Source organism: Delphinapterus leucas, chromosome 4 (genome assembly GCF_059928025.1).
Source record: "Delphinapterus leucas isolate spDelLeu-1000000601 "Yukka" chromosome 4, BTC_Dleu_Yukka2, whole genome shotgun sequence".
NCBI classification, from domain to species: domain Eukaryota; kingdom Metazoa; phylum Chordata; class Mammalia; order Artiodactyla; family Monodontidae; genus Delphinapterus; species Delphinapterus leucas.
Genome location: NC_143132.1, coordinates 108,531,081 through 108,558,749, shown reverse-complemented (window position 1 = coordinate 108,558,749; position 27,669 = coordinate 108,531,081). Strand labels below are relative to the sequence as shown.

The 27,669-nt window shown below is 37.0% G+C and overlaps 1 protein-coding gene across 2 annotated transcripts in view; it reads left to right on the top strand.

The window, feature by feature from the left end:
• The window catches only part of GMPS (guanosine monophosphate synthase), a 99,680-nt gene that overhangs the window by 17,977 nt on the left and 54,034 nt on the right, over positions 1 to 27,669 (top strand). For both annotated transcript variants that reach the window (XM_089910966.1, XM_022573808.2), the window contains exons 2-3: positions 19,739 to 19,920; positions 23,347 to 23,461. In XM_089910966.1, the coding sequence (XP_089767092.1) occupies positions 19,739 to 19,920; positions 23,347 to 23,461 (297 nt within the window). The remainder of the gene's footprint in view (positions 1 to 19,738; positions 19,921 to 23,346; positions 23,462 to 27,669) is intronic.

Here is a 27,669-nt window from a genome sequence, read left to right as displayed (position 1 = left end):
TAGGTACTTGATGCCTGGAAGAGATAAATCTTGGTATAGTAAAACAAACTTTTAAAAAGTTGCATTATAATATTTTATCCTTAAGGATATTTTTAAAGTATTTTGCTCAGCTGTATTTTAATCAAAATAGTATGTGGTTTGTGGACAAACAGGCTACTTTTAGACAGGTATATAAAAACCAGTAGAAATGAGCCACTACTTTATTTGGTAGTAGCAATTTGAATTTTAAATAAACAAATAATTTGGCAATAAAGTTGATAAAAATAAATAGAATTTGAAGCATTCTGGATTTAACAAGGTTGAACGTTTTAAAAATGCAACCTTGGATTTGGTGTAGTATTTTCATAGAAAAGCTGTTTTCAGGTACTAGATAAGAAAATTTCTATTGGTTTGTCTGTGAGGCATATTATCCTGTCTAGTCTGGTACCTCTTGAGTTCACCAGCCCTAGCTCTCCAGAGGTTATTTAATAGTGCCTCTAAGTGGTTTCTCTTCCCTGATGTCTTTCCTTCATTAGTTACCCCTTTAATAAAAGAGGTAAGTATGCATTATATTTTAATCTCTAAAGCCAAAGATTCAGTATAATGTATATTTTGAAGTCAGGGTCGTAGAGAACTAAACTTAATGGTAGCCATTTTGTACAATTTCCCCTACATTCTTTTTTTTTTTTTTTTTTTTGCGGTACGCGGGCCTCTCACTGTTGTGGCCTCTCCCGTTGCGGAGCACAGGCTCCGGACGCGCAGGCTCAGCGGCCGCGGCTCACGGGCCCAGCCGCTCCGCGGCATGTGGGATCTTCCCAGACCGGGGCACGAATCCGTGTCCCCTGCATCGGCAGGCGGACTCTCAACCACTGCGCCACCAGGGAAGCCCCCTACATTCTTATATATTTCTGCTATATATGGCCAGGGAAAGCAGAATCATAATTTGTTATTGATTCATAACCTGCCGTGGATGCTTTGGTGTTAGACAGCTTTTTAAAAATTTCACTTTAGGTAGTATTAGAAACATTTTCAGAAAGACAAGTGATGCTTACTTCTTGCGCAGGAGTTTGTGGGTGAGCTCGGCTGAGCTTCACTACTCTCATCCTTTGCTTGGATCAATAAGTTGGCTCTTGGTGTTTTCATGATGATGGCAGAAGCACAGGAGACAAGGAACATAGCTTGGTGCTTTGTGACCACCTAGAGGGGTGGGATAGGGAGGGTGGGAGGGAGGGAAACGCAAGAGGGAAGAGATATGGGAACATATGTATATGTATAACTGATTCACTTTGTTATAAAGCAGAAACTAACACACCATTGTAAAGCAATTATACTCCAATAAAGATGTAAAAAAAAAATGGCTTAAGGCTTGGCACACTATCACTTCTGCCCTCATTACATTGGAAAAAGCAGGTCTTGTTGAGCTCAGGGTCAAGAGTGATACATTCTGCCTATAATAGGACAAACTGCAAAGTGGCATGACAAAAGGCATGGATATAAGGAATAGTGAAGAATTAGGGCCAATGTAGTCTGTTACGTATGGAAAATTTAAAAACATGCACAAGTAGAGCAAAGAGTATAATGTCTCTGTCACTTACCTCAGTAGTTATAAACATGTGGTCAGTTTTCCTTCACATACGTTTACTTAGTGCCTCATAGTAAGTTACATATGTCTGTAAATTGTATCAGTGTTTTCTTAGGTCAGTGTCTCAAGGCAATAGAAATAAAAACAAAAATAAACTAATGGGACCTAGTCAAACTTACAAGCTTTTGCACAGCTAAGGAAACCATACACAAGATGAAAAGACAACCTACAGGATGGAAGAAAATATTTGCAAATGATGCAACTGACAAGGGCTTAATTTCCAAAATATACAAACAGCTCATACAACTCAACAACAACAAAAAACAACCCAATTGAAAAATGGGCAGAAGACCTAAATAGACATTTCTCCAAAGAAGAAATACAGATGGCCAACAGGCACATGAAAAGATGCTTAACATTGCTAATTATTAGAGAAATGCAAATCAAAACTATAGTGAGGTACCACCTTACACCAGTCAGAATGGCCATCATTAAAAAGTTTACAAATAACAAATGCTGGAGAGGGTGTGGAGAAATGGGAACCCTCCTGCACTGTTGGTGGGAATGTAAGTTGGTGCAGCTACTATGGAGGTTCCTCGTAAAACTAAAATAGAATTACCATATGATCCAGCAATCCCACTCCTGGGCATATTCCAGATAAAACTCTAATTTGAAAAGATACATGTACCCCTATGTTCATAACAGCACTATTTACAGTAACCAAGACATGGAAGCACCCTAAATGTCCATCAACAGATGAATGGATAAAGAAGATGTGGTATATATACACAATGGAATATTACTCAACCATAAAAAGAACAAAATAATGCCATTTGCAGCAACGTGGATGCAACTAGAGGTTGTCATACTAAGTGAAGTAAGTCAGAAAGAGAAAGAACAAATACCACATGATAACAATTATATGTGGAATCTAAAATATGACACAAAAGAACCTATCTACGAAAAAGAAACAGACTCACAGACATAGAGAACGGACTTGTGGTTGCCAAGGGGGGGAAGGGGGGTTGAGGGAGGGATGAGTGGGAGGTTGGGGTTAGCAGATGTAAGCTATTACATGTAGAATGGATAAACAACAAGGTCCTACTGTATGGCACAGGGAACTATATTCAGTATCCTATGATAAACCATAATGGAAAAGAATATAAAAAAAGAATGTAGATATATGTATAACTGAATCACTTTGCTGTACAGCAGAAATTAACAACATTGTAAATCAACTATACTTCAGTTACAAAAAAAGAGTTACATATGTCTTGTCTCTATTTTAGTAAGTTAAGATTGATCAGTTGATTCAGGGTGTTGCCATCTTATTCATCTGTTATCAAATTTCTCATCAGTCTTTAATGATTTTAATAGCCAACACCTAGTTCAGTGCTTCTCACAGATCTGCAATAAAGATTGAGTTTTTAAAAAAAATTTCCAGTCCTACCATGACTGCTATTTTTATAAAATACAATAAACTTTTAGACAAATGAAACTTAAAACTCTAAGACATAGAAAATAAAAGCCCCAAATTTTTATTATAGATTCAAGGAAATAAAATTATTGTAAACTTGTTATATAAGTTTATGAATGCTTATATAAAATTTATGTACCTTTTGTTATTATGAACTGGCAACAGTTTGCATACCAGCACTGATCCTTTTGTGGACCACAGTAGCCTTATATACATTATTTTATGAGAGATAGCAAAATGATGATATTCTAATTCTATTCTTTCTGGAACTGTTTATAAAGAACTTTCTTTCACTTAGTGCGTGGTTACTTACGGCAGAGTTGACACTAGAAAGGCAGAATGCATGCTTGATTCCTTCCCTAACTTTGACCAATTTTGTGCATAATTTTTTCAAGTTTTATTAACTCATTATTATTTTCAACAAAGTGTAGTTCAGGCACATGTTACAGTAGAAAGGGCAAGATGTAGAAAGGAGGTTGGGTTTATGAAGTATAATAGTTGTATCTTGAAAAGTGGACCATGTGCTAAATACTTGTGAAATTGTGACATTCTACGTTTAAACTTCAAAGTTTTTCTTAGGAAAAAATGTATAGACCTAAGCTAAAATTACTTCTTAAAAGTATTTTAGGAAAAGTAATTAAAGGTAAAATTGTGTCTGTTCACAAACTCAGTATATTTAGGAAGAGAAAGCCCTTTGATTATCTTTCATCTCTGCATGAAAAGTATCATCTAAGGTAATCTTTAGTATACTGATAGTATGGGGAGATGAACTGAAGAGAGGCTGTTTAGGTATATAAATCTATAATATTCTTTCTATTTCTTTGTCTCTTTGCAAAGAACCTTTGGTTCTTGTTCATGTGAACAGGCAACACACACTTGAATCACCATCCAAAGAAGTATTTTTTGTTAAAGTAGTAGATCTCAGTCACAATTGGAATGCAGAGTCAGTCAGGAAAACTAAAAGGTCAATATAAAGAAAAAATCTGTGAGGAGTATAACTAAACAGATAAGCATGACATGATTCAAAACTTTTCCTTCTAATATTTTAATGGTATGACAACAGTTGTTACTGAATGTTGTTTCTGTGTGTGTGTGTGTGTGTGTATGTACATTGCCAACTTTTAGAAGTAGGATGGTTTGGGCTAATTAAGAGTGGGTTAGATTTATCTAGAGATAACCTTGATCCTCCGTTGGCTAATGCTCATCATCAAATGGGAAAAGTAGCTATAATAAAACTTTTAAGGATTGAAAAATCATGAGGTAAAGAATAGTGTACTTTGATTTTAGCCAACGGTGCCAAGTTTTCTTAATTATTTAATTTAAAACTGGCTACATAAGTATAGTTTGTCAGCCAAATAACACATTGCTATAACTTTCTGGAAAGACTCTTTTAGGGTCATTGAAATCCAAGGGGAAAAGATATAATTGATTTCAAAAGGTTTAAAAATTGGAATTAGAAATTGTAACACTGGAATAAATTTTTATTTCCCCTGAAGTTGGAAAATAAAGGTAATAAACAGTTGTGTGTTTATTTTCTTACCCAGTGATCATATGTATCAATTAAACCCATTAGAACTATATTTAGCATTAGAACTATATTTAATTTACCTGAGAAGTTGAAATTCCTCAACCATTTCCACGGTTAGAGTTTGTGTACATGGAGTCTGGCTGTCTTTAAGTGGGTATTAGTAGTAGTACCTGAATCCAAGCTAAACCGCTTTTTAATTCATTGATTTAGATAGTACATTCAGACTGTTCATTATGGTCAGGAATAGTGCCCACTTGAACTTGAAAGGAGCTGTCGGCATCCTTACACATAAGGGGAGAAGAAGATTTGGAATGACTTTGAAGAATCAAGAGACATATTTGTTTATTCAAAAGAAGATGAAGTTGTAGTCAGAACTACTACAAATTGGTTCAGTAAAGGAGAAGAAATAATTAAATTAAAAGCAATATGGAATTCATAGTAGCATGATTCCAGATAGCGTGTAGAAACAAAGCAGGAACATTGAATAACTACTAGCTTGAAATCTCATTAGGGAAAAGTGTTTCCTCAACGTATGAACTCATTAACAAACCAGGAGAAGTAAAAGGCTAAGACAATGCTATACGTCACTAGGGACTTGTATTTCCCAAACCTGTTGAACACTGAAAACTTAAAAAAATAGTAATTTATTGAAGATATTTACTAAAGAGGTCTATAGGTTGCATACTTAGATTAAGCAAGATAGAGAAAAATGAATGCAGACGAATTGAGTGATCAGAATTTTTGCTTATAATGCTTAGTATCTACAAATGTATTGAAATTATAAGACAAATGGAACAAAACTTAGTGATCTTAATTTAGGCAACATGAAATAGTCGATGATAAGTAAGTGCTGCTTAAGCAGATGTATGACATCATTTCCTAAAGGCATTTAATACATTTATTATGTAAAATGAACAATTATATAACTGTCACCTGTATTCAATAATTGCACCTAGAACTTTTTATATATATTTCAGAGACTTAGACTTTTTTAGAACTTATATACTACTTAGGTATAGTTAAAACATATCTATATATCTATTTATATGAAATAAATTAGCTTTGGTATTTCTAAACTTTCTTCATGTTTAGCCTGACTCTTCTGAATTACTTTTTTTTTTTTTTTTTGCGGTACGTGGGCCTCTCACCGCTGCGGCCTCTCCCGTTGCAGAGCATAGGCTCTGGACGCACAGGCTCAGTGGCCATGGCTCACGGGCCCAGCCGCTCCGCGGCATGTGGGATCTTCCCGGACCGGGGCACGAACCCATGTCCCCTGCATTGGCAGGTGGACTCTAAACCACTATACCACCAGGGAAGCCCCTGAATTACTTTTTGACTTGAGTTGTCCAGGTCCTGTTTTTCCACAGATCTCTTATTCCATCAAGAATTTTGATGATTCATTATTCCTTGTGAGTACTCAGTTACTTCTGGGATTTTTTTCCAGGCCACTGAGAATTCATTCTGGAATTTTTGACGTTAGCACTCCTTTGTTCTTACCAGAAGATGTCAATGGAAGTTTTTCAGGTAATAACCAGAACTCAGTCCTTCTTCAAATGGTTTTTATTTTTATTTTTTTAAATAAATTTATTTATTTATTTTTGGCTGCGTTGGGTCTTCGTTGCTGCGCGTGGCTTTCTCTAGTTGAGGTGAGTGGGGGCTACTCTTCGTTGAGGTGCATGGGCTTCTCATTGCGGTGGCTTCTCTTGTTGCAGAGCACCTAGGCCCACCTAGGCGCACGGGATTCAGTAGTTGCAGCACACAGGCTCAGTAGTTGTGGCACAAGGGCTTAGTTGTTCCGCGGCATGTGGGACCTTCCTGGACCAGGGATCGAACCTGTGTCCCCTGCATTGGCAGGTGGATTCTTAACCACTGCGCCACCAGGGAAGCCCTTCAAATGTTTTTTAAATGTTTTGCTGACTGAAGTGTTACGGGGTTGCACTTGTCCAGGCATGCCATTACGAATAAGGAGCCACTACACTTTCTAGGGATCTTACTCATTCTTACTGTTCATAGAATGCATAGAGAAATGGCGTACTTGGTGAGATACATAAAGCTCCAGCATGGCTATTCTAGATGACTTTCAGCCATGCTCACCTGTATTTCTTTCCCTGAACTCTTGGGGCATCTTTCTGCTCTAAGGGAGATTTCCTGAGAGATTCCGTCCTGAGAGATTCTGGGAATCACTTTCCCTTAAAGGATTTTATGTCAAATTGTACATAACTATGACCATGGCAGTGACAGCTTTGTCATTGGGCTAATGGAAAATTTAAGATATAGCATGATTTCAGAGATGTTTGATTTCCTTCAGTTGACATGTTTGAGATTGATTCAGAGAGGACAGCATACTACTCTGTGGGACTGTGGAGAGTTTAAAAGAGCAGTTTAGGCTAAAGAGTAGACAAAGCCTCATAGGACTTGGAAAGTATTTTGGACTTTATTGAACTTTATTCTAAGGGAAAGTCACTATAGGGTTTTAAGCAGGGGTAGGACTTGAATCAGATTTTTTTTTTTCTTTAAAGCACACAGTCATGTTAACCAAGTTATCAAAGTCAGTATTACCAATAGTGGAACAAAGTGACATTCTGTCCTTGCCATTGTATGACATCAGGAGAAGGCAGTGTAAAATCATCACCAATGTAAAATTGTTGCCAAAAAGAAATGTTTATCTAGAGTCTAATCATGAGAAAGGAAACCCATCCTGGTTGTGGGTCATTCTACAAAAAGCTACTCTGAACTTTAAAAAATGTCAGTGTCATGAAAGACCATAAAAATGTGAAGAGGTGAATAGTTCTAGATTAATGTGTGTGCAAAATGTGTGGTCTTCAATAGGGTTCTGGAATTAAAGGAAAAAAAAAAGCCATAAAGGTATTTGTGACATTTGGGAAAATTTGTGTATAGATACTAACAGTGTTAAAAAGGTATTGTAGTTATGCAGGGGAATGTTCCAGTTTGTAGGAGGTCCATGATGAAAAGATGTTTGGGGAGTGAAAAATCTACAATTTACTTTCCAGTTGTTCAGGGGAAAAAGTATATATATAGGTAGAAATAAACCAAATGTGGCAAAATGTTACTAATTGTTAAATTTAGTTGGAGAATGCTGTTCATTGTACCATACTTTCAACTTTTTGTAGGTTCAAAATTTTTCAAAATAAAAGGAGAGTATAACAAGCATATGGTAAGGTCAGGAGCTATAGTCTCTTTGTTTTAATCCTTTAGTTGTAGGCTCAAACTTCATTCAGCATTGTATGTGAGGTGATGGGCTCTTATGAAAAATCTTTGGTGAGGTTGATTCATCTAAAGTACCTGAGATGTTGGATAATTTTGTGAAGAAACTGTACTATTTTTTTAGTTATAGATGTGGTGAGATTAGATAGATAAAAGTCAAATTTCCAGTTGTCTTTTGGTAATGAAAGGATTATTCTGAGTAGTTGAGAATCTCAGATCACTAAAATGGGTGTGGGTGGGTATTTTTTAAGTCTTTCTTAACCCTAAAACTTTTAATTTTATTTCAACAATTGAAGGCTCCTAATTTGAAAGGGCTTTTTTTTTTTTTTTTTGCGGTACGCGGGCCTCTCACTGCCATGGCCTCTCCGGTTGCGGAGCGCAGGCTCAGCGGCCATGGCTCATGGGCCCATGGGCCCAGCCGCTCCGCGGCATGTGGGACCCTCCCAGACCGGGGCACGAACCCATGTCTCCTGCACCGGCAGGCGTACTCTCAACCACTGCGCCACCAGGGAAGCCCCAAAAGGGCTTTTAAAGGCAATTACACGAATAAGTTTAGTATTGATGAAATTCAATTTCAAAAATTGTTTATATAGTATAATAGTTCTTTTCTTGGAGACATCAACAGAACATTATTTCACTCATGATGGAAACTTTTTAAAGTAATAAAGCTTACCCCTTTTAAGTACCAAAATATTAAAAAGTAAAATAACTTTGAAGGTAGTCTTCCAGAAATATAATGCATATTTAACCACTTTCCTTCTGCAGTGCTAATTATTTTGGGGTTTGAAAAGACTTACATTTTAGTCCTATCCCCAGGCAACTGGCATTTTCTTCATCTGTAAAACAAATACATTATGAATAAGAAAATATGTAAGACACCTGAAATAAAAGGTACAGACTCTTAGTTCCCTTCTTTTGCTTTATTTAAAAAATATTTATTGTAAAATAAGACACATGTAAAGAAAACTACACGCAACAAATGTGTAGTTGAGTGAGTTATAAGTTTTTAACCAATATATTCAAAGGGTTTTTTTCTTTAAAGCCAAATAATATTGTCGAGAGTATGTCTTGGGATTGGTCGTTCTGGGTTTATAGTCTAATTTTGATTCATATTCTTTCATGCCTTGCAGAATTTTAACACCTTTTCGCTTATTTAGAAATAACACATTCCAGTTTTCATCTGTTGTTTGAGTTTGTCTTTCTGTCTTGCTCGCTTTAGAGATATTATTCTATTCCTTATTTCCTTTTTTACTTTTGGTAACTTTGTATGGAATTTAACTTCTATGCTTACTGATTCTCTTCCATGCAAACTTAATTTCTTGCATTTTACTTTAAAAAAATTTTTATTTTATATTGGAGTATAGTTGATTAACAATGTTCTGTTAGTATCAGGTGTATTTCTTGCATTTTTTTTTTCTTTTGGCTCCCAACACGGATCTTAGTTCTGGGACCAGGGATGGAACCCGTGCCCCCTGCAGTGGAAACATGGAGTCCTAACCACTGGACCACCAGGGAATTCCTAGTATTTCTTGCATTTTTAGAATACCTTCTAAATTTTCAGATACTTTCTACAAATTGATAGAGCTCCCTCTTCTGTTAAAATCATGGCAGTTTGTTTTCTGAGCATTCCTGGCACTGATTCCTCCCCACACTTTAGTCTGGCCCTTCTGTTTTCCTTATCTTATTTTTTTTTGATTTTTATTTTATTTATATTTTTAAACAGCAGGTTCTTATTAGTCATCAGTTTTATACACATCAGTGTATACATGTCAATCCCAATCGCCTAATTCATCACACCCCCACCCATAACCCCCCGCGGCTTTTCCCCCTTGGTGTCCATACATTTGTTCTCTACATCTGTGTCTCAGTTTCTGCCCTGCAAACCAGTTCATCTGTACCATTTTTCTAGGTTCTACATATATGCGTTAATATACAATGTTTGTTTTTCTCTTTCTGACTTACTTCACTCTGTATGACAGTCTCTAGATCCATCCATGTCTCAACAAATGACCCAGTTTCATTCCTTTTTATGTCTGAGTAATATTCCATCGTATATATGTACCACATCTTCTTTATCCATTCATCTGTCGATGGGCATTTAGGTTGCTTCCATGACCTGGCTATTGTAAATAGTGCTGCAATGAACATTGGGGTGCATGTGTCTTTTTGAATTATGGTTTTCTCTGGGTATATGCCCAGTAACGGGATTGCTGGATCATATGGTAATTCTATTTTTAGTTTTTTAAGGACCCTCCATACTGTTCTCCATAGTGGCTGTATCAGTTTACATTCCCACCAACAGTGCAAGAGGGATCCCTTTTCTCTACACCCTCTCCAGCATTTGTTGTTTGTAGATTTTCAGATGAAGCCCATTCTAACTGGTGTGAGGTGATAACCTCATTGTAGTTTTGATTTGCATTTCTCTAATAATTAGTGATGTTGAGCAGCTTTTCATGTGCTTCTTGGCCATCTGCATGTCTTCTTTGGAGAAATGTCTGTTTAGGTCTTCTGCCCATTTTTGGATTGGGTTGTTTGTTTTTTTAATATTGAGTTGCATGAGCTGTCTATATATTTTAGAGATAAATCCTTTGTCCGTTGATTCATTTGCAAATATTTTCTCCCATCCTGAGGGTTGCCTTTTGGTATTGTTTATGGTTTCCTTTGCTGTGCTAAAGCTTTGAAGTTTCATTAGGTCCCATTTGTTTTTTTTGTTTTTATTTCCATTACTCTAGGAGGTGGATCTAAAAAGATCTTGCTGTGATTTATGTCAAAGAGTGTTCTATGTTTTCCTCTAAGAGTTTTATAGTGTCTGGTCTTACATTTAGGTCTCTAATCCATTTTGAGTTTATTTTTGTGTATGGTGTTAGGGAGTGTTCTAATTTCATTCTTTTACATGTAGCTGTCCTGTTTTCCCAGCACCACTTATTGAAGAGACTGTCTTTTCTACATTGTATATCCTTGCCTCCTTTGTCATAGGTTAGTTGACCATAGGTGTGTGGGTTTACCTCTAGGCTTTGTATCTTGTTCCATTGATCTATGTTTCTGTTTTTGTGCCAGTACCATATTGTCTTGATTACTGTAGCTTTATAGTATAGTCTGAAGTCAGAGAGTCTGATTCCTCCAGCTCTGTTTTTTTCCCTCAAGACTGCTTTGGCTATTCGGGGTCTTTTGTGTCTCCATACAAATTTTAAGATTTGTTTGTACTAGTTCTGTAAAAAATGCCATTGGTAATTTGATAGGGATTGCATTGAATCTGTAGATTGCTTTGGGTAGTATAGTCATTTTCACAATATTGATTCTTCCAATCCAAGAACATGGTATATCTCTCCATCTGTTGATATCATCTTTAATTTCTTTCATCAGTGTTTTATAGCTTTCTGCATACAGGTCTTTTGTCTCGCTAGGTAGTTTTATTCCTAGGTATTTTATTCTTTTTGTTACAGTGGTAAATGGGAGTGTTTCCTTCATTTCTCTTTCAGATTTTTCATCTTTAGTGTATAGGAATGCAAGAGATTTCTGTGCATTAATTTTGTATCCTGAAACTTTACCAAATTCATTGATTAGCTCTAGTCATTTTCTGGTGGCATCTTTAGGATTCTCTATGTATAGTATCATGTCATCTGCAAACAGTGACAGTTTTACTTCTTCTTTTCCAATTTGTATTCCTTTTATTTCCTTTTCTTCTATGATTGCCGTGTCTAGGACTTCCAAAACTATGTTGAATAATAGCGGTGAGAGTGGACATCCTTGTCTTGTTCCTGATCTTAGAGGAAATGCTTTCAGTTTTTCACCAATGAGAATGATGTTTGCTGTGGGTTTGTCATATTTGGCCTTTATTATGTTGAGGTAGGTTCCCTCTATGCCCACTTTCTGGAGAGTTTTTATCATAAATGGGTGTTGAATTCTGTCAGAAGCTTTTTCTGCATCTATTAAGATGATCATGTGGTTTTTCTTCTTCAATTTGTTAATATGGGGTATCACATTGATTTGTGTATATTGAAGAATCCTTGCATCCCTGGGATAAATCTCAGTTGATCATGGTGTATGATCCTTTTAATGTGTTGTTGGATTCTGTCTGCTAGTATTTTGTTGAGGATTTTTGCATGTATATTCATCAGTAATACTGGTCTGTAATTTTCTTTTTTTGTAGTATCTTTGTCTCATTTTGGTATCAGGGTGATGGTGGCCTCATAGAATGAGTCTGGGAGTGTTCCTTCCTCCGCAGTTTTTTGGAAGAGTTTGAGGAGGATGTGTGTTAGCTCTTCTCTAAATGTTTGATAGAATTCACCTGTGATGCCATCTGGTCCTGGACTTTTGTTTGTTGGAAGATTTTTTTGTTCTTTTTTTTTTTTGCGGTATGTGGGCCTCTCACTGTTGTGGCCTCTCTCGTTGCGGAGCACAGGCTCCGGACGCACAGGCTCAATGGCCACGGCTCACAGGCCCAGCTGCTCCGCAGCATGTGGGATCTTCCCGGACCGGGGCATGAACCCGTGTCCCCTGCATCAGCAGGCGGACTCTCAACCGCTGCGCCATCAGGGAAGCCCCTGTTGGAAGATTTTTAATCACAGTTTCAATTTCGTTACTTGTGATTGGTCTGTTCATATTTTCTATTTCTTGCTGGTTCAGTCTTGGAAGGTTATACCTTTCTAAGAATTTGTCCATTTCTTCCAGGTTGTGCATTTTATTGGCATAGAGTTGTTTGTAGTAGTCTCTTAGGATGCTTTGTATTTCTGCGGTGGCTGTTGTAACTTCTCCTTTTTCATTTCTAATTTTATTGATTTGAGTCCTCTCCCTCTTTCTTGATGAGTCTGTCTAATGGTTTATCAATTTTGTTTAACTTCTCAAAGAACCAGGTTTTAGTTTTAGTGATCTTTGCTATTGTTTTCTTTGTTTTTATTTCATTTATTTCTCCCCTGAGCTTTATGATTTCTTTCCTTCTGCTAACTTGGGGTTTTGTTTGTTCCTATTTGTCTAGTTCCTTTAGCTGTAAGGTTAGATTGTTTATTTGAGATTTTTCCTGTTTCTTGACGTAGGCTTGTATAGCTATAAACTTCCCTCTTAGAACTGCATTTGCTGTATCCCATAGGTTTTGTATTGTCGTGTTTTCATTGTCACTTGTCTCTAGGTATTTTTTGATTTCCTCTTTAATTTCTTCAGTGATCTCTTGGTTATTTGGTAATGTAGTGTTTAGCCTCCATGTGTTTGTGTTGTTTATGTTTTTTCCCCTGTAATTCATTTCTAATCTCATAGCGTTGTGGTTAGAAAAGATGCTTGATATTTTTTCAATTTTCTTAAATTTGCTGAGGCTTGATTTGTGACCCAAGCTGTGATCTATCCTGGAGAATGTTCCGTGTGCGCTTGAGAAGAAAGTGTAATCTGCTGTTTTTGGATGGAATGTCTTATAAATATTAATTAAATCTATCTGGTTTAGTGTGTCATTTAAAGCTTGGGTTTCCTTATTAATTTTCTGTTTGGATGATCTGTCCATTGGTGTAGGTGAGGTGTTAAAGTCCCCCACTATTATTGTATTACCGTCGATTTCCTCTTTTTCAGCTCTTAGCAGTTGCCTTATGTACTGTGCTCCTATGTTGGGTGCATATATATTTATAATTGTTATATCTTCTGTTATATTGATCCCTTGATCATTATGTAGTGTCTTTCCTTGTTTCTTGTAACATTCTTTATTTTAAAGTCTATTTTATCTGACATGAGTGTTGCTACTCCAGCTTTCTTTTGATTTCCATTTGCATGGAATATCTTTTTCCATTCCATAACTTTCAGTCTGTATGTGTCCCTAGGTCTGAAGAGGGTCTCTTGTAGACAGCATATATATGGATCTTGTTTTTGTATCTATTCAGCAAGCCTGTGTCTTTTGGTTGGAGCACTTAATCCATTCACATTTAAGGTCATTATCAATACATATGTTCCTATGACCATTTTCTTAAATTGTTTTGGGTTTGTTGTTGTAGGTCCTTTTTTTCTCTTGTGTTTCCCACTTAGAGAAGTTCCTTTAGCATTTGTTGTAGAGCTGGTTTGGTGGTGCTGAATTCTCTTAGCTTTTGCTTTTCTGTAAAGCTTTTGATTTCTCCATCGAATCTGAATGAGATCCTTGCTGGGTAGAGTAATCTTGGTTGTATGTTCTTCCCTTTCATCACTTTAAGTATATCATGCCGCTTCCTTCTGGCTTGTAGAGTTTGTGCTGAGAAATTAGCTGTTAACATTATGGGAGTTCCCTTGTATGTTATTTTTCGTTTTTCAATAATTGAAAAGCAGCAATTATTGCTCCTTTCAATAATTTTTCTTTGTCTTTAATTTTTGCCAATTTGATTATTGTGTGTCTCGGCGTGTTTCTCCTTGGGTTTATCCTGCCTGGGACTTGCTGCGCTTCCTGGACTTGGGTGGCTATTTCTTTTCTTATGTTAGGGGAGTTTTCAACTACAGTCTCTTCAGATGTTTTCACGGGTCCTTTCTCTCTCTCTTCTCCTTCTGGGGCCCCTATTATGTGAATGTTGTTGCATTTAATGTTGTCCCGGAGGTCTCTTAGGCTGTCTTCATTTCTTTTCATTCTTTTTTCTTTAGTCTGTTCTGCAGCAGTGAATTCCACCATACTGTCTTCCAGGTCACTTATCTGTTCTTCTGCCTCAGTTATTCTGCTATTGATTCTTTTTAGTGTAGCTTTCGGTTCAGTTATTGTATTGTTCATCTCTGTTTGTTTGTTCTTTAATTCTTCTAGGTCTTTGTTAAACATTTCTTGCATCCTCTCGATCTTTGCCTCCATTCTTTTTCCGAGGTCCTGTATCATCTTCACTATCAGTATTTTGAATTCCTTTTCTGGAAGGTTTCCTATCTCCACTTCATTTAGTTGTTTTTCTGGGGTTTTATCTTGTTCCTTCACCTGGTACGTAATCCTCTGTCTTTTCATCTTGTCTATCTTTCTGTGAATGTGGTTTTCCTTCCACAGGCTGCAGGATTGTTTTTCTTGCTTCTCCTGTCTGCCCTCTGGTGGATGAGGCTATCTAAGAAGCTTGTTCAGGTTTCCTGATGGGAGGGACCGGTGGTGGGTAGAGCTGACTGTTGCTCTGGTGGGCAGAGCTCAGTAAAACTATAATCCGTTTGACTGCTGATGGGTAGGGCTGGGTTCCCTCCCTGTTGGTTGTTTGGCCTGAGGCAACCCAACAGTGGAGCCTACCTGGGCTCTTTGGTGGGGCTAATGGCAGCCTCTGGGAGGGCTCATGCCAAGGAGTACTTTCCAGAACTTCTGCTGCCAGTGTCCTTGTCCCCATGGTGAGCCACAGCCACCCCCCGCCTCTGCAGGAGACCGTCCAACACTAGCAGTTAGGTCTGGTTCAGTCTCCTATGGGGGCACTGCTCCTTCCCCTGTGTCCCGATGCGCACACTACTTTGTGTGTGCCCCCCAGGAGTGGAATCTCTGTTTCCCCGAGTGTTGTCAAAGTCCTGCAATCAAATCCCACTAGGCTTCAACGTCCGATTCTCTAGGAATTTCTCCTCCCGTTGCTGGACCACCAGGTTGAGAAGACTGATGTGGGGCTCAGAACCTTCATTCCAGTGTGTGGACTTCTGTGCTATAAGTGTTCTCCAGTCTGTGAGTCACCCACCCAGCAGTTATGGGATTTGATTTTGCTGTGATTGTGCCCCTGTACTGTCTCATTGTGGCTTCCCCTTTGTCTTTGGATGTGGGATATCTTTTTTTGGTGAGTTCCAGTGTCTTCCTGTCAATGATTGTCCAGCAGCCTATTGTGATTCTGGTGTTCTCACAAGATGGAGTGAGAGCATGTCCTTCTACTCCGCCATCTTGGTTCAGGCTTATCCTATTAATTTTGATTCTCATCCCAGCAGTTGCTCCTTATTGTGAGCCCTGACCCAGAAGGGAGTCCTGGCCTGTCAGTTTCAAAGGTTTAGGGGAATTAAACCCTTAGGTTCTCTTGCTGCCTCTTCTCCATTGGAGTGGCCACACCTCCTCCCAGTGCAGCTGCTGTTCTTAAATTGGCCCCTGTGCCTTTTAGCTACTACCTGTTGGCCATTGTGGAATTCTCTGGTTTTCTTTAATGATTCCTGGTTGCTTCCCACACAGATGCTGTAACACCAGGGATTGTGGCTCTGGTAGTTCATTCCCACCAGCTTGTATTTTGGGGTTCTTGGAGGAATAACTTATCATTTAGTTATATGATATATGTCTTGGGTTCTGGTTTTGATATCCTGTGGTCAGTGATATGAGGAGATTCAGGAGGATCCAAAAATGATGCCATTTCCATATTTATAGTATCTGCAAGATTCTTTTGCTTTATTCTTAAATAGGGTGCTGAATATGGTTTAGTTTTTACTTAACATTCTTGCTATCATAAAAGATGTGAACGTTACTTACTTTATTATGATGACTTCAGCTCACCTGAGAGGGATAGCCTTCGTCTTTAGTTTTAAATCAATTTTAAAAATAGATATAATAGGTTTTTCTGTCTTGTGATGTTGAATTTCATTTGTCTCAACTAATGGTGTGACTAATGAGCTATTTTTCTCTTTAGGGTGCTCTTTCTAATCCCTTGAGGGTTTGGAAGCCTAATGATCAGACTTTACAACTCTGTGTGAAGTAAGAGTAAATAGATTCAAGGTTTTCAGGGAATGAAACTTTTGCTTTTATTACTGGTGACCTTTTTGCTTTTCCCTGAGTTGTTGAAGCTTTTTGCTGGATAGGCAAGTTGATAGCTGAGGTAGAAAGAAGTGAGGCAAGGAGTCAGTGTTTCCTCAGTGATCTCTGATGTCATTTGATTGAACAGCTTTAAAACGTGCTAAGAAAACTATAAAATTTTCTTTTAAAACTAATTTATTTAAGAAAAAAATGGTTGATTTAAAGAAATAGACAGTCCTCACTGTGTGACAGTAAAATGATCGTAAAAATGGACTTGCAAGCTGAAACCATGCAAAGCAGTCATATAATCAATGGGAAAATTATGATGGTTTTGTGACGTTTTAAAATTTTTTGTTGAAATATTCTTACTGTTAATTATAAAGAATAGGGAAGTAGTGAAACTACTATTTAATATAACTTAAAACTTTAGAAACATTGAGAATTGTGCTTTATTTCTTTTTATTTTTTAAATTTAATTTGATTTTTTTTTTTTTGTGGTACACGGGCCTCTCACTGTTGTGGCCTCTCCCGATGCGGAGCACAGGCTCCGGACGCGCAGTCTCAGCGGCCATGGCTCACAGGCCTAGCTGCTCCGCAGCATGTGGGATCTTCTCGGACCGGGGCACGAACCCGCGTCCCCTGCATCGGCAGGCGGACTCTCAACCACTGCGCCACCAGGGAAGCCCTATTTCTTTTTAAACTACTCTTGATAAGTTTTTTACACAGTGCTTCCCTTCACATCTTTTCTATGCTTTGATGGCTTTCAACATTTTATCCTTTGCACTTTGAATGTCATGAAATATCTCCAAGAGTTTCTTTAATTTGAAGTATTTTCTCAGAGTGACTTCCTCTGGGACATTGTTATCCGTTTTATCACAACCACTCATTGATGTTGATAAGTTGCCTTCACTAAGTTCCTCTGACTGCACATCTAGAGGGGCTTATACTGCAGCAGTGTCAACCTTGCCACAGCCAGCTATTTCTTCTATAATTCCATTTACATTGAATTCGAAATTCACTTCCAGCATATCACTTTTAATTTCTTTGGTGCACTTTCATCTTTGTTGATTATCCATATGTGTAAGATGGCATGTGAATTTATCACTGGGCAACAAGAAGGCAGCACAATTGCACTCTCGGCTGTTTGTTGTGCAGTGACTAATCACCAGTAGACTTTGAGAGAAGGGACGCGATTGGCTATTGATCATGATGTTCATCTTATTTATGTGATGATTTGTGAACTGACGAGCAACTTTATGTAATTATTATATGTTAATGTATGTTAACTGAAATTGGAGCCATGATATTGGGGACTGTTTGTAGTTAACTAAACCCTGGTATAAAGCATGGCATGAAATTCTTGCGTATCAGAATCATGCAAAGTGAGAACTCTGCCTGTAATATGAGAAAACAGGTTGTACTTGGATTTGGTGAAAATTGTGAAGGTGATAATGGACCTAAATCTGAGACATTTACACAGTAACATAGTGATCTTTAAAAAGTACTTTATTCTTTACAAAAAATAAATTAAAAAAACTTTTAGATAAATTCCTTAAAGGGGAATGTGTATGTATATACGTATACTAAGACTAAGGGTAAAGGTCTGAAGGGAGAAAGTTTTAGCATTTCTTGCATTAATATATTCTATAAACTTCTGTTTTCTGTGATCTGATTATTCTACATTGCTTGATATTCTTATGATTATAACCTTCATTTTGTGATCTGAGGAATTATTTCTGGCCTATGGTTGAGTTCCTCTCACAAATCCTCCTCTGTGATGCCTGTGATTGTTGCTTTTTCATTACTGCAGTGAAGAAGTGTTAGTGGTGTTGTGAAGTCTGCATTTCTTTTTATTTACTTTTTAAAAAAATATTTATGTATTTATTTATTTATTTGGCTATGCCGGGTTTTAGTTGTGGCACATGGGATTTTTGTTGTGGTGTGAGGAATCTTTAGTTGCAGCACGTGGGATATTTTGGTTGCGGCATGCAGGCTTTTAGTTGTGGTAGGCGGTATCTAGTTCCCTGACCAGGGATGGAACCTGGGCCCCCTGCATTGGGAGCGTGGAGTCTTAACCTCTGGACTACCAGGGAAGTCACAGTCTGCATGTATTTATTCACTTAAATGGAGAGGGAAGAGGGATGAAAGTGTTACACAGATGCCTAAGGGGCTGGCTTAAGATTTTTTTTTAGTGTGCAAATTTTACAACTGGAGGGGGAAAAACTGCAAAAATATGTGTATTGTAAATATTTGAACATACTGAAGAGCATAAAGGAAAATTTTAAATCACCTACTATAATTCCATTAGTACTCAGATACTGCCTCTGTTAATATTTTGGTGTATATCTGTCTATACATTCTTTTTCATACATGTACATACATTGCATTTTTATACAAAATGTTTCAAAATGGGATCATACTGTATATGCTTCCTCCAAGTGGATTTATAGGGTACATACACATTTAAAGCTTTTTCTTATGTAAAATAAACAAAAACAGAATCGAGACTAAAGTGAACACAATATATGTATCACCCAACTTCAGTGGTTTCAGTGGTTGACCTACAGTCAATCTTGTTTCATCCATACCCACCTGCCCTTGCATTATTTTGAAGCCAGTTCCAGGTAAATATTTTAGCACACTCCAGATAAATATTTCAGCACATATGGTTAAAATTTTATGTTTTGCCAAATTGCTCTCCAGGAAAGTGTTTTCAATGTAGACTTGTCAGAGATAGGATTAAAAAACATTTAAAAACTTTTAGTGTTATGGGTCAGATGCATATATATTTTTTCCTCAGGTAATACAAAAAATCCTAATAAAGTGAATTTGGGTATGCTTATATACTCTGGGAGGAAACTTTCAGTTCCTCATCAATATGTCCCTCATAGGAATGCTGTGACAGTTAGATTGGGTGATCATATAATTTATTACCCAAACTGGGATGCTTTTGAGATTCGAAGGAGGCACTATTAATAATAATGCCAGTATAACAGGCATGGCATAAACCAGTACTTTATTTTGGCACACCTGGACTATATGCTTACCCTAGTATTGGATAATATGCATAAGATGCATTAAACATAAAGTGACTATATCATGTCGTCAGTAGATGGTAACTTATATTTATGCCTGTGTATGGATATGTATAAAAATCTTAAGAAGTGTTTGAATTGGCAACTCAAAATCCTAAGTTAACAGTTTCTGTGTGTTTTTGGAGCTGACAGAGACCACAGTTTTTAAAAGTAGCTCTAATTTTCATAATTCTCATAATTAAGAAGACATTTGTGTTAATATTTGCAGCTGGAGAATGCCGGAGGAGACCTTAAGGATGGCCACCACCACTATGAAGGAGCTGTTGTCATTCTGGATGCGGGTGCTCAGTATGGGAAAGTCATAGACCGGAGAGTGAGGGAACTGTTTGTGCAGTCTGAAATCTTCCCCTTGGAAACACCAGCATTTGCCGTAAAAGAGCAAGGATTCCGGTAGACTTTTAACTTATGTTTTTCTGAGGAGGCTGAGCTTAGATTGTAGGATATTCTATTATTAATTTGTTTGAGCACTGAATTACTTAATGAAAATAAGACATGGAATGGTTTTACAAGAAATTTCCCATGGCTCTGGGAATTAAAAGGAATTTAAAGTAAAGGAAAAGATTACATTAATTTTATTTGCATAGTTTTAAGAATTTATCGTTTGAACATCTTATGTTTCATAGGGTTTCTGGATCAGACTTAGATTTGGCTATTATGGTCATTCATTCATTCATTCATTCGTCCCAGAGCATTTGATCAAAGGAATATATATGTATAATGGCTACAATACCTAAATTAGAGAGTTCTGTGTACAATGAGTCTCTTTTGCTTCCTATTCCAGGAAACTAGTTTCTAAATTATGAAGACTTCTAATTTAAGGGCTAATTCCATAGTTTGTACACTTAAAACTAGTCAAAATGACTTGTAACTTCTTCCTTTAACAACTATTTCTGGTTAATGCTGTGTCTTTTCTCTTGGAATTAATGTTTGCTTTTTAATTGAATGTTATTCAGAAGCAAGCAACTGCAGTTTATATCCTTAATTAGCTCTTAAGCCTTAATGCTGTATTTCTTCCAAAGTATAATGCGTTTAATTTTTCTTAAAAACATAATGTTTTTCCATTAGACAAATGGTTAACTTTTAAAAACTTCACAGATGAGTATACATTATCCTTTGTTTCTTCTTTTTGAAATAGAGTGAATTGCAAATCAGAAAAAGCAGGTTTACATTTAACTCTGTTCTAGTTTTAGGATGTAGATTAAAAACAGGTATCTCTTTTAAACTGTAGAATTTTGGAGTAAGAAGTTTATCTAATTCAACTGTCTTGATTTGCCAGTGAGAACCAGTTTTAAGGGAATCAAAAACTGCAAGAAATCTGAATGGCTCTCTGTCAGATCCAAGTTCTGTCATTCTCCCAACCCAAAACAAACACAAAAATCCCCAGCAAACTAATCGACCAAATGTTTTGGAATAGGGTAACCAATATTGGCAATAGAAGTCTGATTGTTTTTCTTGTCACCTGTTTACCTGATCATCAACCGTTTCTAGGTCCTGCTTATGCCTATAGCTTCTTTTCTCTGTAGAAGAATAGGAACTATAGCACTGTGGCTTTCATTACTATAATCCTTTCTGCTGAGATAGTTATTTGACCACGCTTTTTCTAGAATAAATTTTAGGTTTATGACTTAAGAGACATCTTAACCTACCTGTTTTTAGAACCTTGATTTGCTTGATACATAAAATTGTTATCTGGAATGCCTTAGGACTTCGTGGGCCTTGTAATTGCAAGTTGTTTCAAAATAATAGCAGGGTAGAAATAGAAAACTCAGAATGAGTGATTAGCTCTTCTCAAGACTTCCTGAGATAAGAATTTTCATAATTGGCTTAAGTGCAGCTTGAGTTTTATCCTTGACTAAGTCCGTTGCCTTTTCTTTTTAATAGTATTAAGAATCTTTATAGCCTTGAGTTGTTCAGCAGATTAATGAGGGATGCTGGGCAGTTGCATGGTGGTTATCCTTTATAAAACTAAATACAAACTAAATACTGAAATTCTAGAGATTTTGATTATTAAGTATGTTTTAGAGAGTTTTAGCTTATGCATTTTTAAGACTAGGTTGCATATCTACCCTTAGGGCTAGCCCATTCCCCTTTAAAATTGTTATCTTAAAGATGTCACATTCATCATCTGATTAGATTATCTTCAGTCTCTTTTGCAAGAGATAAGCTGACAGACATAATGTATACCAAAATTCATGTTACCAATACAAGGTTTAAAGAGTACGGCTTTTGTGCTTACTTAAATTATTGTTAGAATATTAAAAAAAAATACATTATGGGCTTCCCTGGTGGCACAGTAGTTGAGAGTCCGCCTGCCATTGCAGGGGACATGGGTTCGTGCCCTGGTCCGGGAAGATCCCACATGCCACGGAGCAGCTGGGCCCGTGAGCCATGGCCACTGAGCCTGCGCAGCCAGAGCCTGTGCTCCGCAACGGGAGAGGCCACAACAGTGAGAGGCCCGCGTACTGCAAAAAACAAAAAACATTAGCTTGTTGAGTAATTTTTATGAATTTGACTTATATTATTTTTCTGGATGTATTAAAGTCTAGCATTTTAGTTTATATATGTTTTTGCATGGCAGGCAGACACTAATTATAAGGTGAATTGTAATCCAGTTTTGTTTGTAAGTAGATTTTGGTTATATCTTGGAATGCATTTTTCCTTTAGAAATATAGATAAATCAGAATTCCCTCAAACTTAAAATGAGTTTGAGGGTACTTTAAATTGATTAAAGGGCATAAGTATGCCTGTATTGTGTAAACTGGAGAGCATGAGTAGTCTGAAGGTGCAAGTCTCTCTGTGATTCCAGTTATTTGTGGCCATGTAAGGGTGAAAGTCCAGTATTAGCAGATTTTTCCCCTTGTTTTCCCTAAAGAAAACCTAGAAATCTGAATTTTTATGTAAAAATCATAACATTAAAGTGTTCTATAAAGTTTTTGATTGAATGCTGAGGATCAAAGTTAGCTGTATTAGAGGCCAGGTGAGTAATACAGGCCTCAATTTTCAGCTTTCTTTATATGAATAGTTCTATTCCCAAGTTAACCCATGGAATGCTCTATAAATTGTAATGTAGTTAAGTGATAATACTGACCATGGTTCTGAGAGCAGGGCATATAAGGCAAGTCGTGTTAGCTCTTATTCCTAGGTCTCAGGTAAAATTGATGGGAATATTGGACAGGTTTTAAACAGGCGAAGTTAGGTAATTTTTCACATTTTCTGCCATTCTTTATTGTAGAGTATTTTGCCCTGCATGATCCAGGGCCTTCATAATACCTTCATTTGTCCTGCTGTGACCTGCTTCACTCCTGACCTCTCAGGAGACCTGTATTTTCACCATTTCGCTTTAGAATTCTCATTTACTTCCTCCATTGATGAGGAAACAAAACAAATACAGGCTAACCTTCATAGATTGAAACATTGGTTTTATATATTTGGAAGTTTGTACTTATTAACAAGTGTTTGTTGAATTGATAAACTTCCATGTATTGCAATAAAGTAGAGTAAAAATAAGTAAGCTGTGTACAGGACTTCCCTGGTGGTCCAGTGGTTAAGACTCTGTGCTTCCACTGCAGGGGGCACGTGTTCGATCCCTGGTCAGGGAACGAAGATCCCGCATGCTGCGGCCAAAAAAAATTAAGCTGTGTAAGAGGCTGTTAATAGGCTGATAGAATCTGGATCTGCTATAGCATAGTGAAAACATAACAAAATCTCTGAATCTGTATCAAGTCTCCCTCAGTGGTACAAGCAAGAGAGGGCATAGACCTTGTATAAGAATTAGCAGTTAAAGATTCTTCATTACTCTCTTCCTTAAATCCACAGTGCTATTATCATCTCTGGAGGACCTAATTCCGTGTATGCAGAAGATGCTCCCTGGTTTGATCCAGCAATATTCACTATTGGCAAGCCTGTTCTTGGAATTTGCTATGGCATGCAGGTATATGCATCTATGAATTTGCCTTAAGAGATAATTTATTCTGCTTTTGACTCCTACTGTATTAGTATTTCCTATCTTTAGAGTAAGTAAGATATTTAGTTATATGAGATAATTTGTTCGTATTACAACTGTTTATGAATTGCTACACTAGTATGGCAGAACAGACTTCAATGGGGATTTTCAGAAAAGCAACTATATTACTGCTTACAACAAAACACTGTCCATTAAAAAAAAAACTTAGACACTTAAAAGTTGCAGAAGTAGTTCACAGAGCTCCTGTATACTTTTACTCAGTTCCCCAATTATGACATTTTTAACCATTTTGAGAGTAATTTGCAAACAAGGTGTTCTGTTACTTGTTGTATCCTAAGTACTAGAATTCTGTCCTACATAACCACAGTACAGTTATCAAAATCAGGAAGTTAACATTGACTCAGTGTTAGCATCTGATCCAGAGACTTCATTCACATTTCACTGTTGGTCTCATTAATGTCTCTTATAATTCATGAATCCAGTCTAGGACCATGTGTTGTATTAGGTTGTCATGTTGCTTTACATTACTTTAGTTTGGAATCATTCCTCAATCTTTCCTTCTCTTTCATGACCTTGGCAATTAAAAACGAAGTACATTCCAGTTACCTTGTAGAGTAGTCCTCAGTCTTGGTTTGTTTGATGTTTACTCATTGTTAGATTCAGGTTATGTATTTTTGGCAGGAATACCACAGAAGTAATGCTGTGCTCTTCTCAGAGCATCTCATTAGGAGGCACATGATGTCAAGTAATATCACGATCGGTGATGTTCATTTTGATTATTTTGTTAAGATGGTGTCTGCCAGGTGTCTTCACTGTAATGTTAATTAAGTATATGTAGGGGAGTGGCCAAGATGGTAGAATAGGAAAACACTGAGCTCACCTCCTCTCATGGGCACACCAAAATTAATGACTATTTACAGAGCAACTATTGATGAGAATCTAGCAGAAGAGGTCTTCTACAGCTAAAGATATAAAGAAGGAACCACAATGAGATGGGTAGGAGGGTCAGAGTTACAGTCAAAACACATAGCCCTGCGTGGGTGACCCACAAATGGGAGAATAATTACAATTTCAGAGGTTTCCCCCAAGGTCAGAGCCCCATGTTGGGCTCCCCAGCCCAGGGTTCCTGCACCAGGAAAATGAACCCCCAGAACATTTGGCTTTGAAGGCCAGTGGAGCTTACTTTTGGGAGAGACAGAGGGTTGTGGGAAATCCAGATTCCACTCTTAAAGGGCGCACACAAAATCTCACACGCTCCAAGACTCAGGGCAGAAGCAGTAATTTAAAAGGAGCCTGGGTCAGACCCACCTGCTGATGTTGGAGAGTCTCCTGGAGAGGCAGGAGGCAATTGGAGCTCACCCTGGAGACATAGACGCTGGAGGCAGCTATTTTTGGAAGCTTATTCTACCATGAGGACCCCGGTGTTGGTGCCATTTTGGGATCTTCCTCATTTTAGTAGTGAGCAGAACAGTGAATTGTCTTTTTTTTGAACAATGTGGTTGAAACTTGTGTATTGATATGAATAATGGCACAAAGGGGAAGCTATTCAAAAGTTAGAAAGTGAACAGACCAATACATTTTCTAATAGCTGTCTCTGGAGCTTTCAGTAAAGGAAGGAAACATAAATCAATGTTCACGTAAGAATGTGAATATTTTTATTATTCATACTCTTGATATAAGGGCAGAATATTAGCAATCACTGGTCTGCAAAACAGCTTTACCAGATTTTGCTTCTTGTTAATTGATTGTTATGGTTTTCCATTGATTTAGAGGAAATGCTGACTAAAAATATATAAAATACAAAATCTATGATAATGGATATTTTCTTATCTAGGCAACAAGAATTTTATAGTAAAAGGTTCTTTTTCCCCTGTAATGTGCTCTGAAAAGTCAACTGGTGATTATAAATTTGACTTGGGTAATAGCTTATTTTTAGATTTTCCCACCTAGTATTCTAATATGTTTTCTCATAAGAGCCTGTTTCCTGATCAGATTGAACATTGGAAATTGGCAGACTTTTTTTTTAAATATGTCTTTGCCCCATGATGTAATGTATTTACATAATTTATTGCTCTTCCTTGCCTGAGTAGTCAATATTAATCATAAAGCACAACTAATAATTACAATTTAAAAAAAAGAAATTTTTGGCCATGCCACACAGCATGTAGGATCTTAGTTCTCTGACCAGGGATCAAACCTGTCCCCCTTGCATTGGAAGTGTAGAGTCTTAACCACTGGACAGCCAGGCAAGTCCAGCACAACCTGTAATTAAATGGTTTTTAGTACGTTGAGAGGCATTATAACATTTTGTAAGGAAGAGTCTCACAACATATTTTTTTGGCACCCACTTAGAGTGAACAGGTCTGGAAAATGCTCCCTTAATTTAAATGATAGTGGCTGACTGTTTCTCCATTATGTCAGTACCCCCTTATAATTGGAAGACCACATTTTTCTGTCATTCAGTAGGGGGTCTATGGTAGCCAGAGCCTGGCCTGCTTATGTTAAATGCATAAAAAATTTTGCCTTTGTCATCTGAACTTTCATAATAGTATAAGGGAATAGGCTGATCTTGCTCCTTTGGGCAGAAATTGTCTTTCTATAAAATATTGATAAATAAATAATAAATAATACCATGTAGCTAATATGCTGTTTGTAAAGGACTACCGCTTCTTAGTGACTCTTAGTTGAGTAATTTTAGCACCAAAGTTCTCACTCTGGTATATACCTTTGCCCCCTCCATGGCATCCTGAAATTTTAGTTATTTCAATGTCTTCTATACCATCTTTTGCCATTAACTCTTGTCAAGAGTCTTTCTGATTGCTTCCTGGTAGTTCTTTGCTTTGGAAGAAAAAAGTCTGTCCTGCTCCTTGCTCCCTTTACCTCTATTACTGTTTATGCCCCACTCAGCATAAGAAATAGGATATTAGTAGAACTTTTAAAACTCTCTTTATGCTTTTTTCCATTCTACATTCTTCTCTCTTCCTGCAAGAGGTAACACTTTCCTGAAATGTCATTCATTCCCTTTCTTTTCTTTGTAGCTTTATACATATTGTATTTCTAAATAATATTTTACTTAATTTTGCCTATTGACCTTAATATAAGTGAAATCATACTTCATGTATTTTCATTTTTGGTTTTGAGATTAATTAATTTTATTTTCACTACTGAGTTTATTGTTTGAATGTAGCACAAATTAATTATACATTCCACTGTTAGTATCACTGGTCTTTTCCCAGATTTTTGCTATTACAGATACTGCCATGAATATTTTTGGACTCTTCATCTGGTATTGTACGTACACAGACTTTTCTCTAGGCTAATCATTAATTGAAATGCCGAGTCTCAGCTTCACGAGGAAATGGTATTTGCCTCCACAGTACATTCCCACAGCAGTATATAAGTATATAAAAATTTCTTCTGCTCTATATCCCTGCCAGGCCTTGACAAGGTCAGCTTTTTTTTCTTTTTCCCTGAATTTGCCTAGCTGAAAAGGTATTACATGACATTATGTTGTAGTCTTAATGGTCATTTTCCTTATTTTGAGATTCATGTGTTTATTTGCTATTAGTCATTAGTGTCTGCTTTGCTGTAAAAGCTTATTTGTGATTTTTGCACATTTTCTTGTTGAATTTTTTAGATTGTTTTTATGTATGCTGGATACTAAACTTTTGCCAGTCATATATATTGCATATACCTTCTAGATTGTGACTTCTCTCTTCACTATAATTTCATTTTTTTTTAAAGAAACATCTTTATTACAAGCATTTGGCTTCTTTATACACTCCCACAGGTTTTGTCAAATTGTTTTTATTGGTGGAATTTCCTTCCGTTTCCCCCTCCCAAATCTAAGATTTATTTTAAAACCTTGGCATATAAAACAGATAAGAGGGAAGCTGACCCAATTAGAGTGGTAGACCTAGTAGACTTACAGGGGTTTTTTTTGAGGCATTTAGGACCTCGAGGTTATCAGGAATCCATACTGAAAACCATTTCCTTAAGTCAAAATAGAATATTAAAACAAAATTTTAACAAAGTAAAGTGTTTTACTCTACATAAAGTTATTCCCTCCTCCCACACACACACTTAGCTGGTCTTTCAACTCCTTGTATTTTCACCCTTAAGTAGCATATAGTTAGGAATCAAGAATAAGCATGAAAGCCTTCTGAATAGGTGAC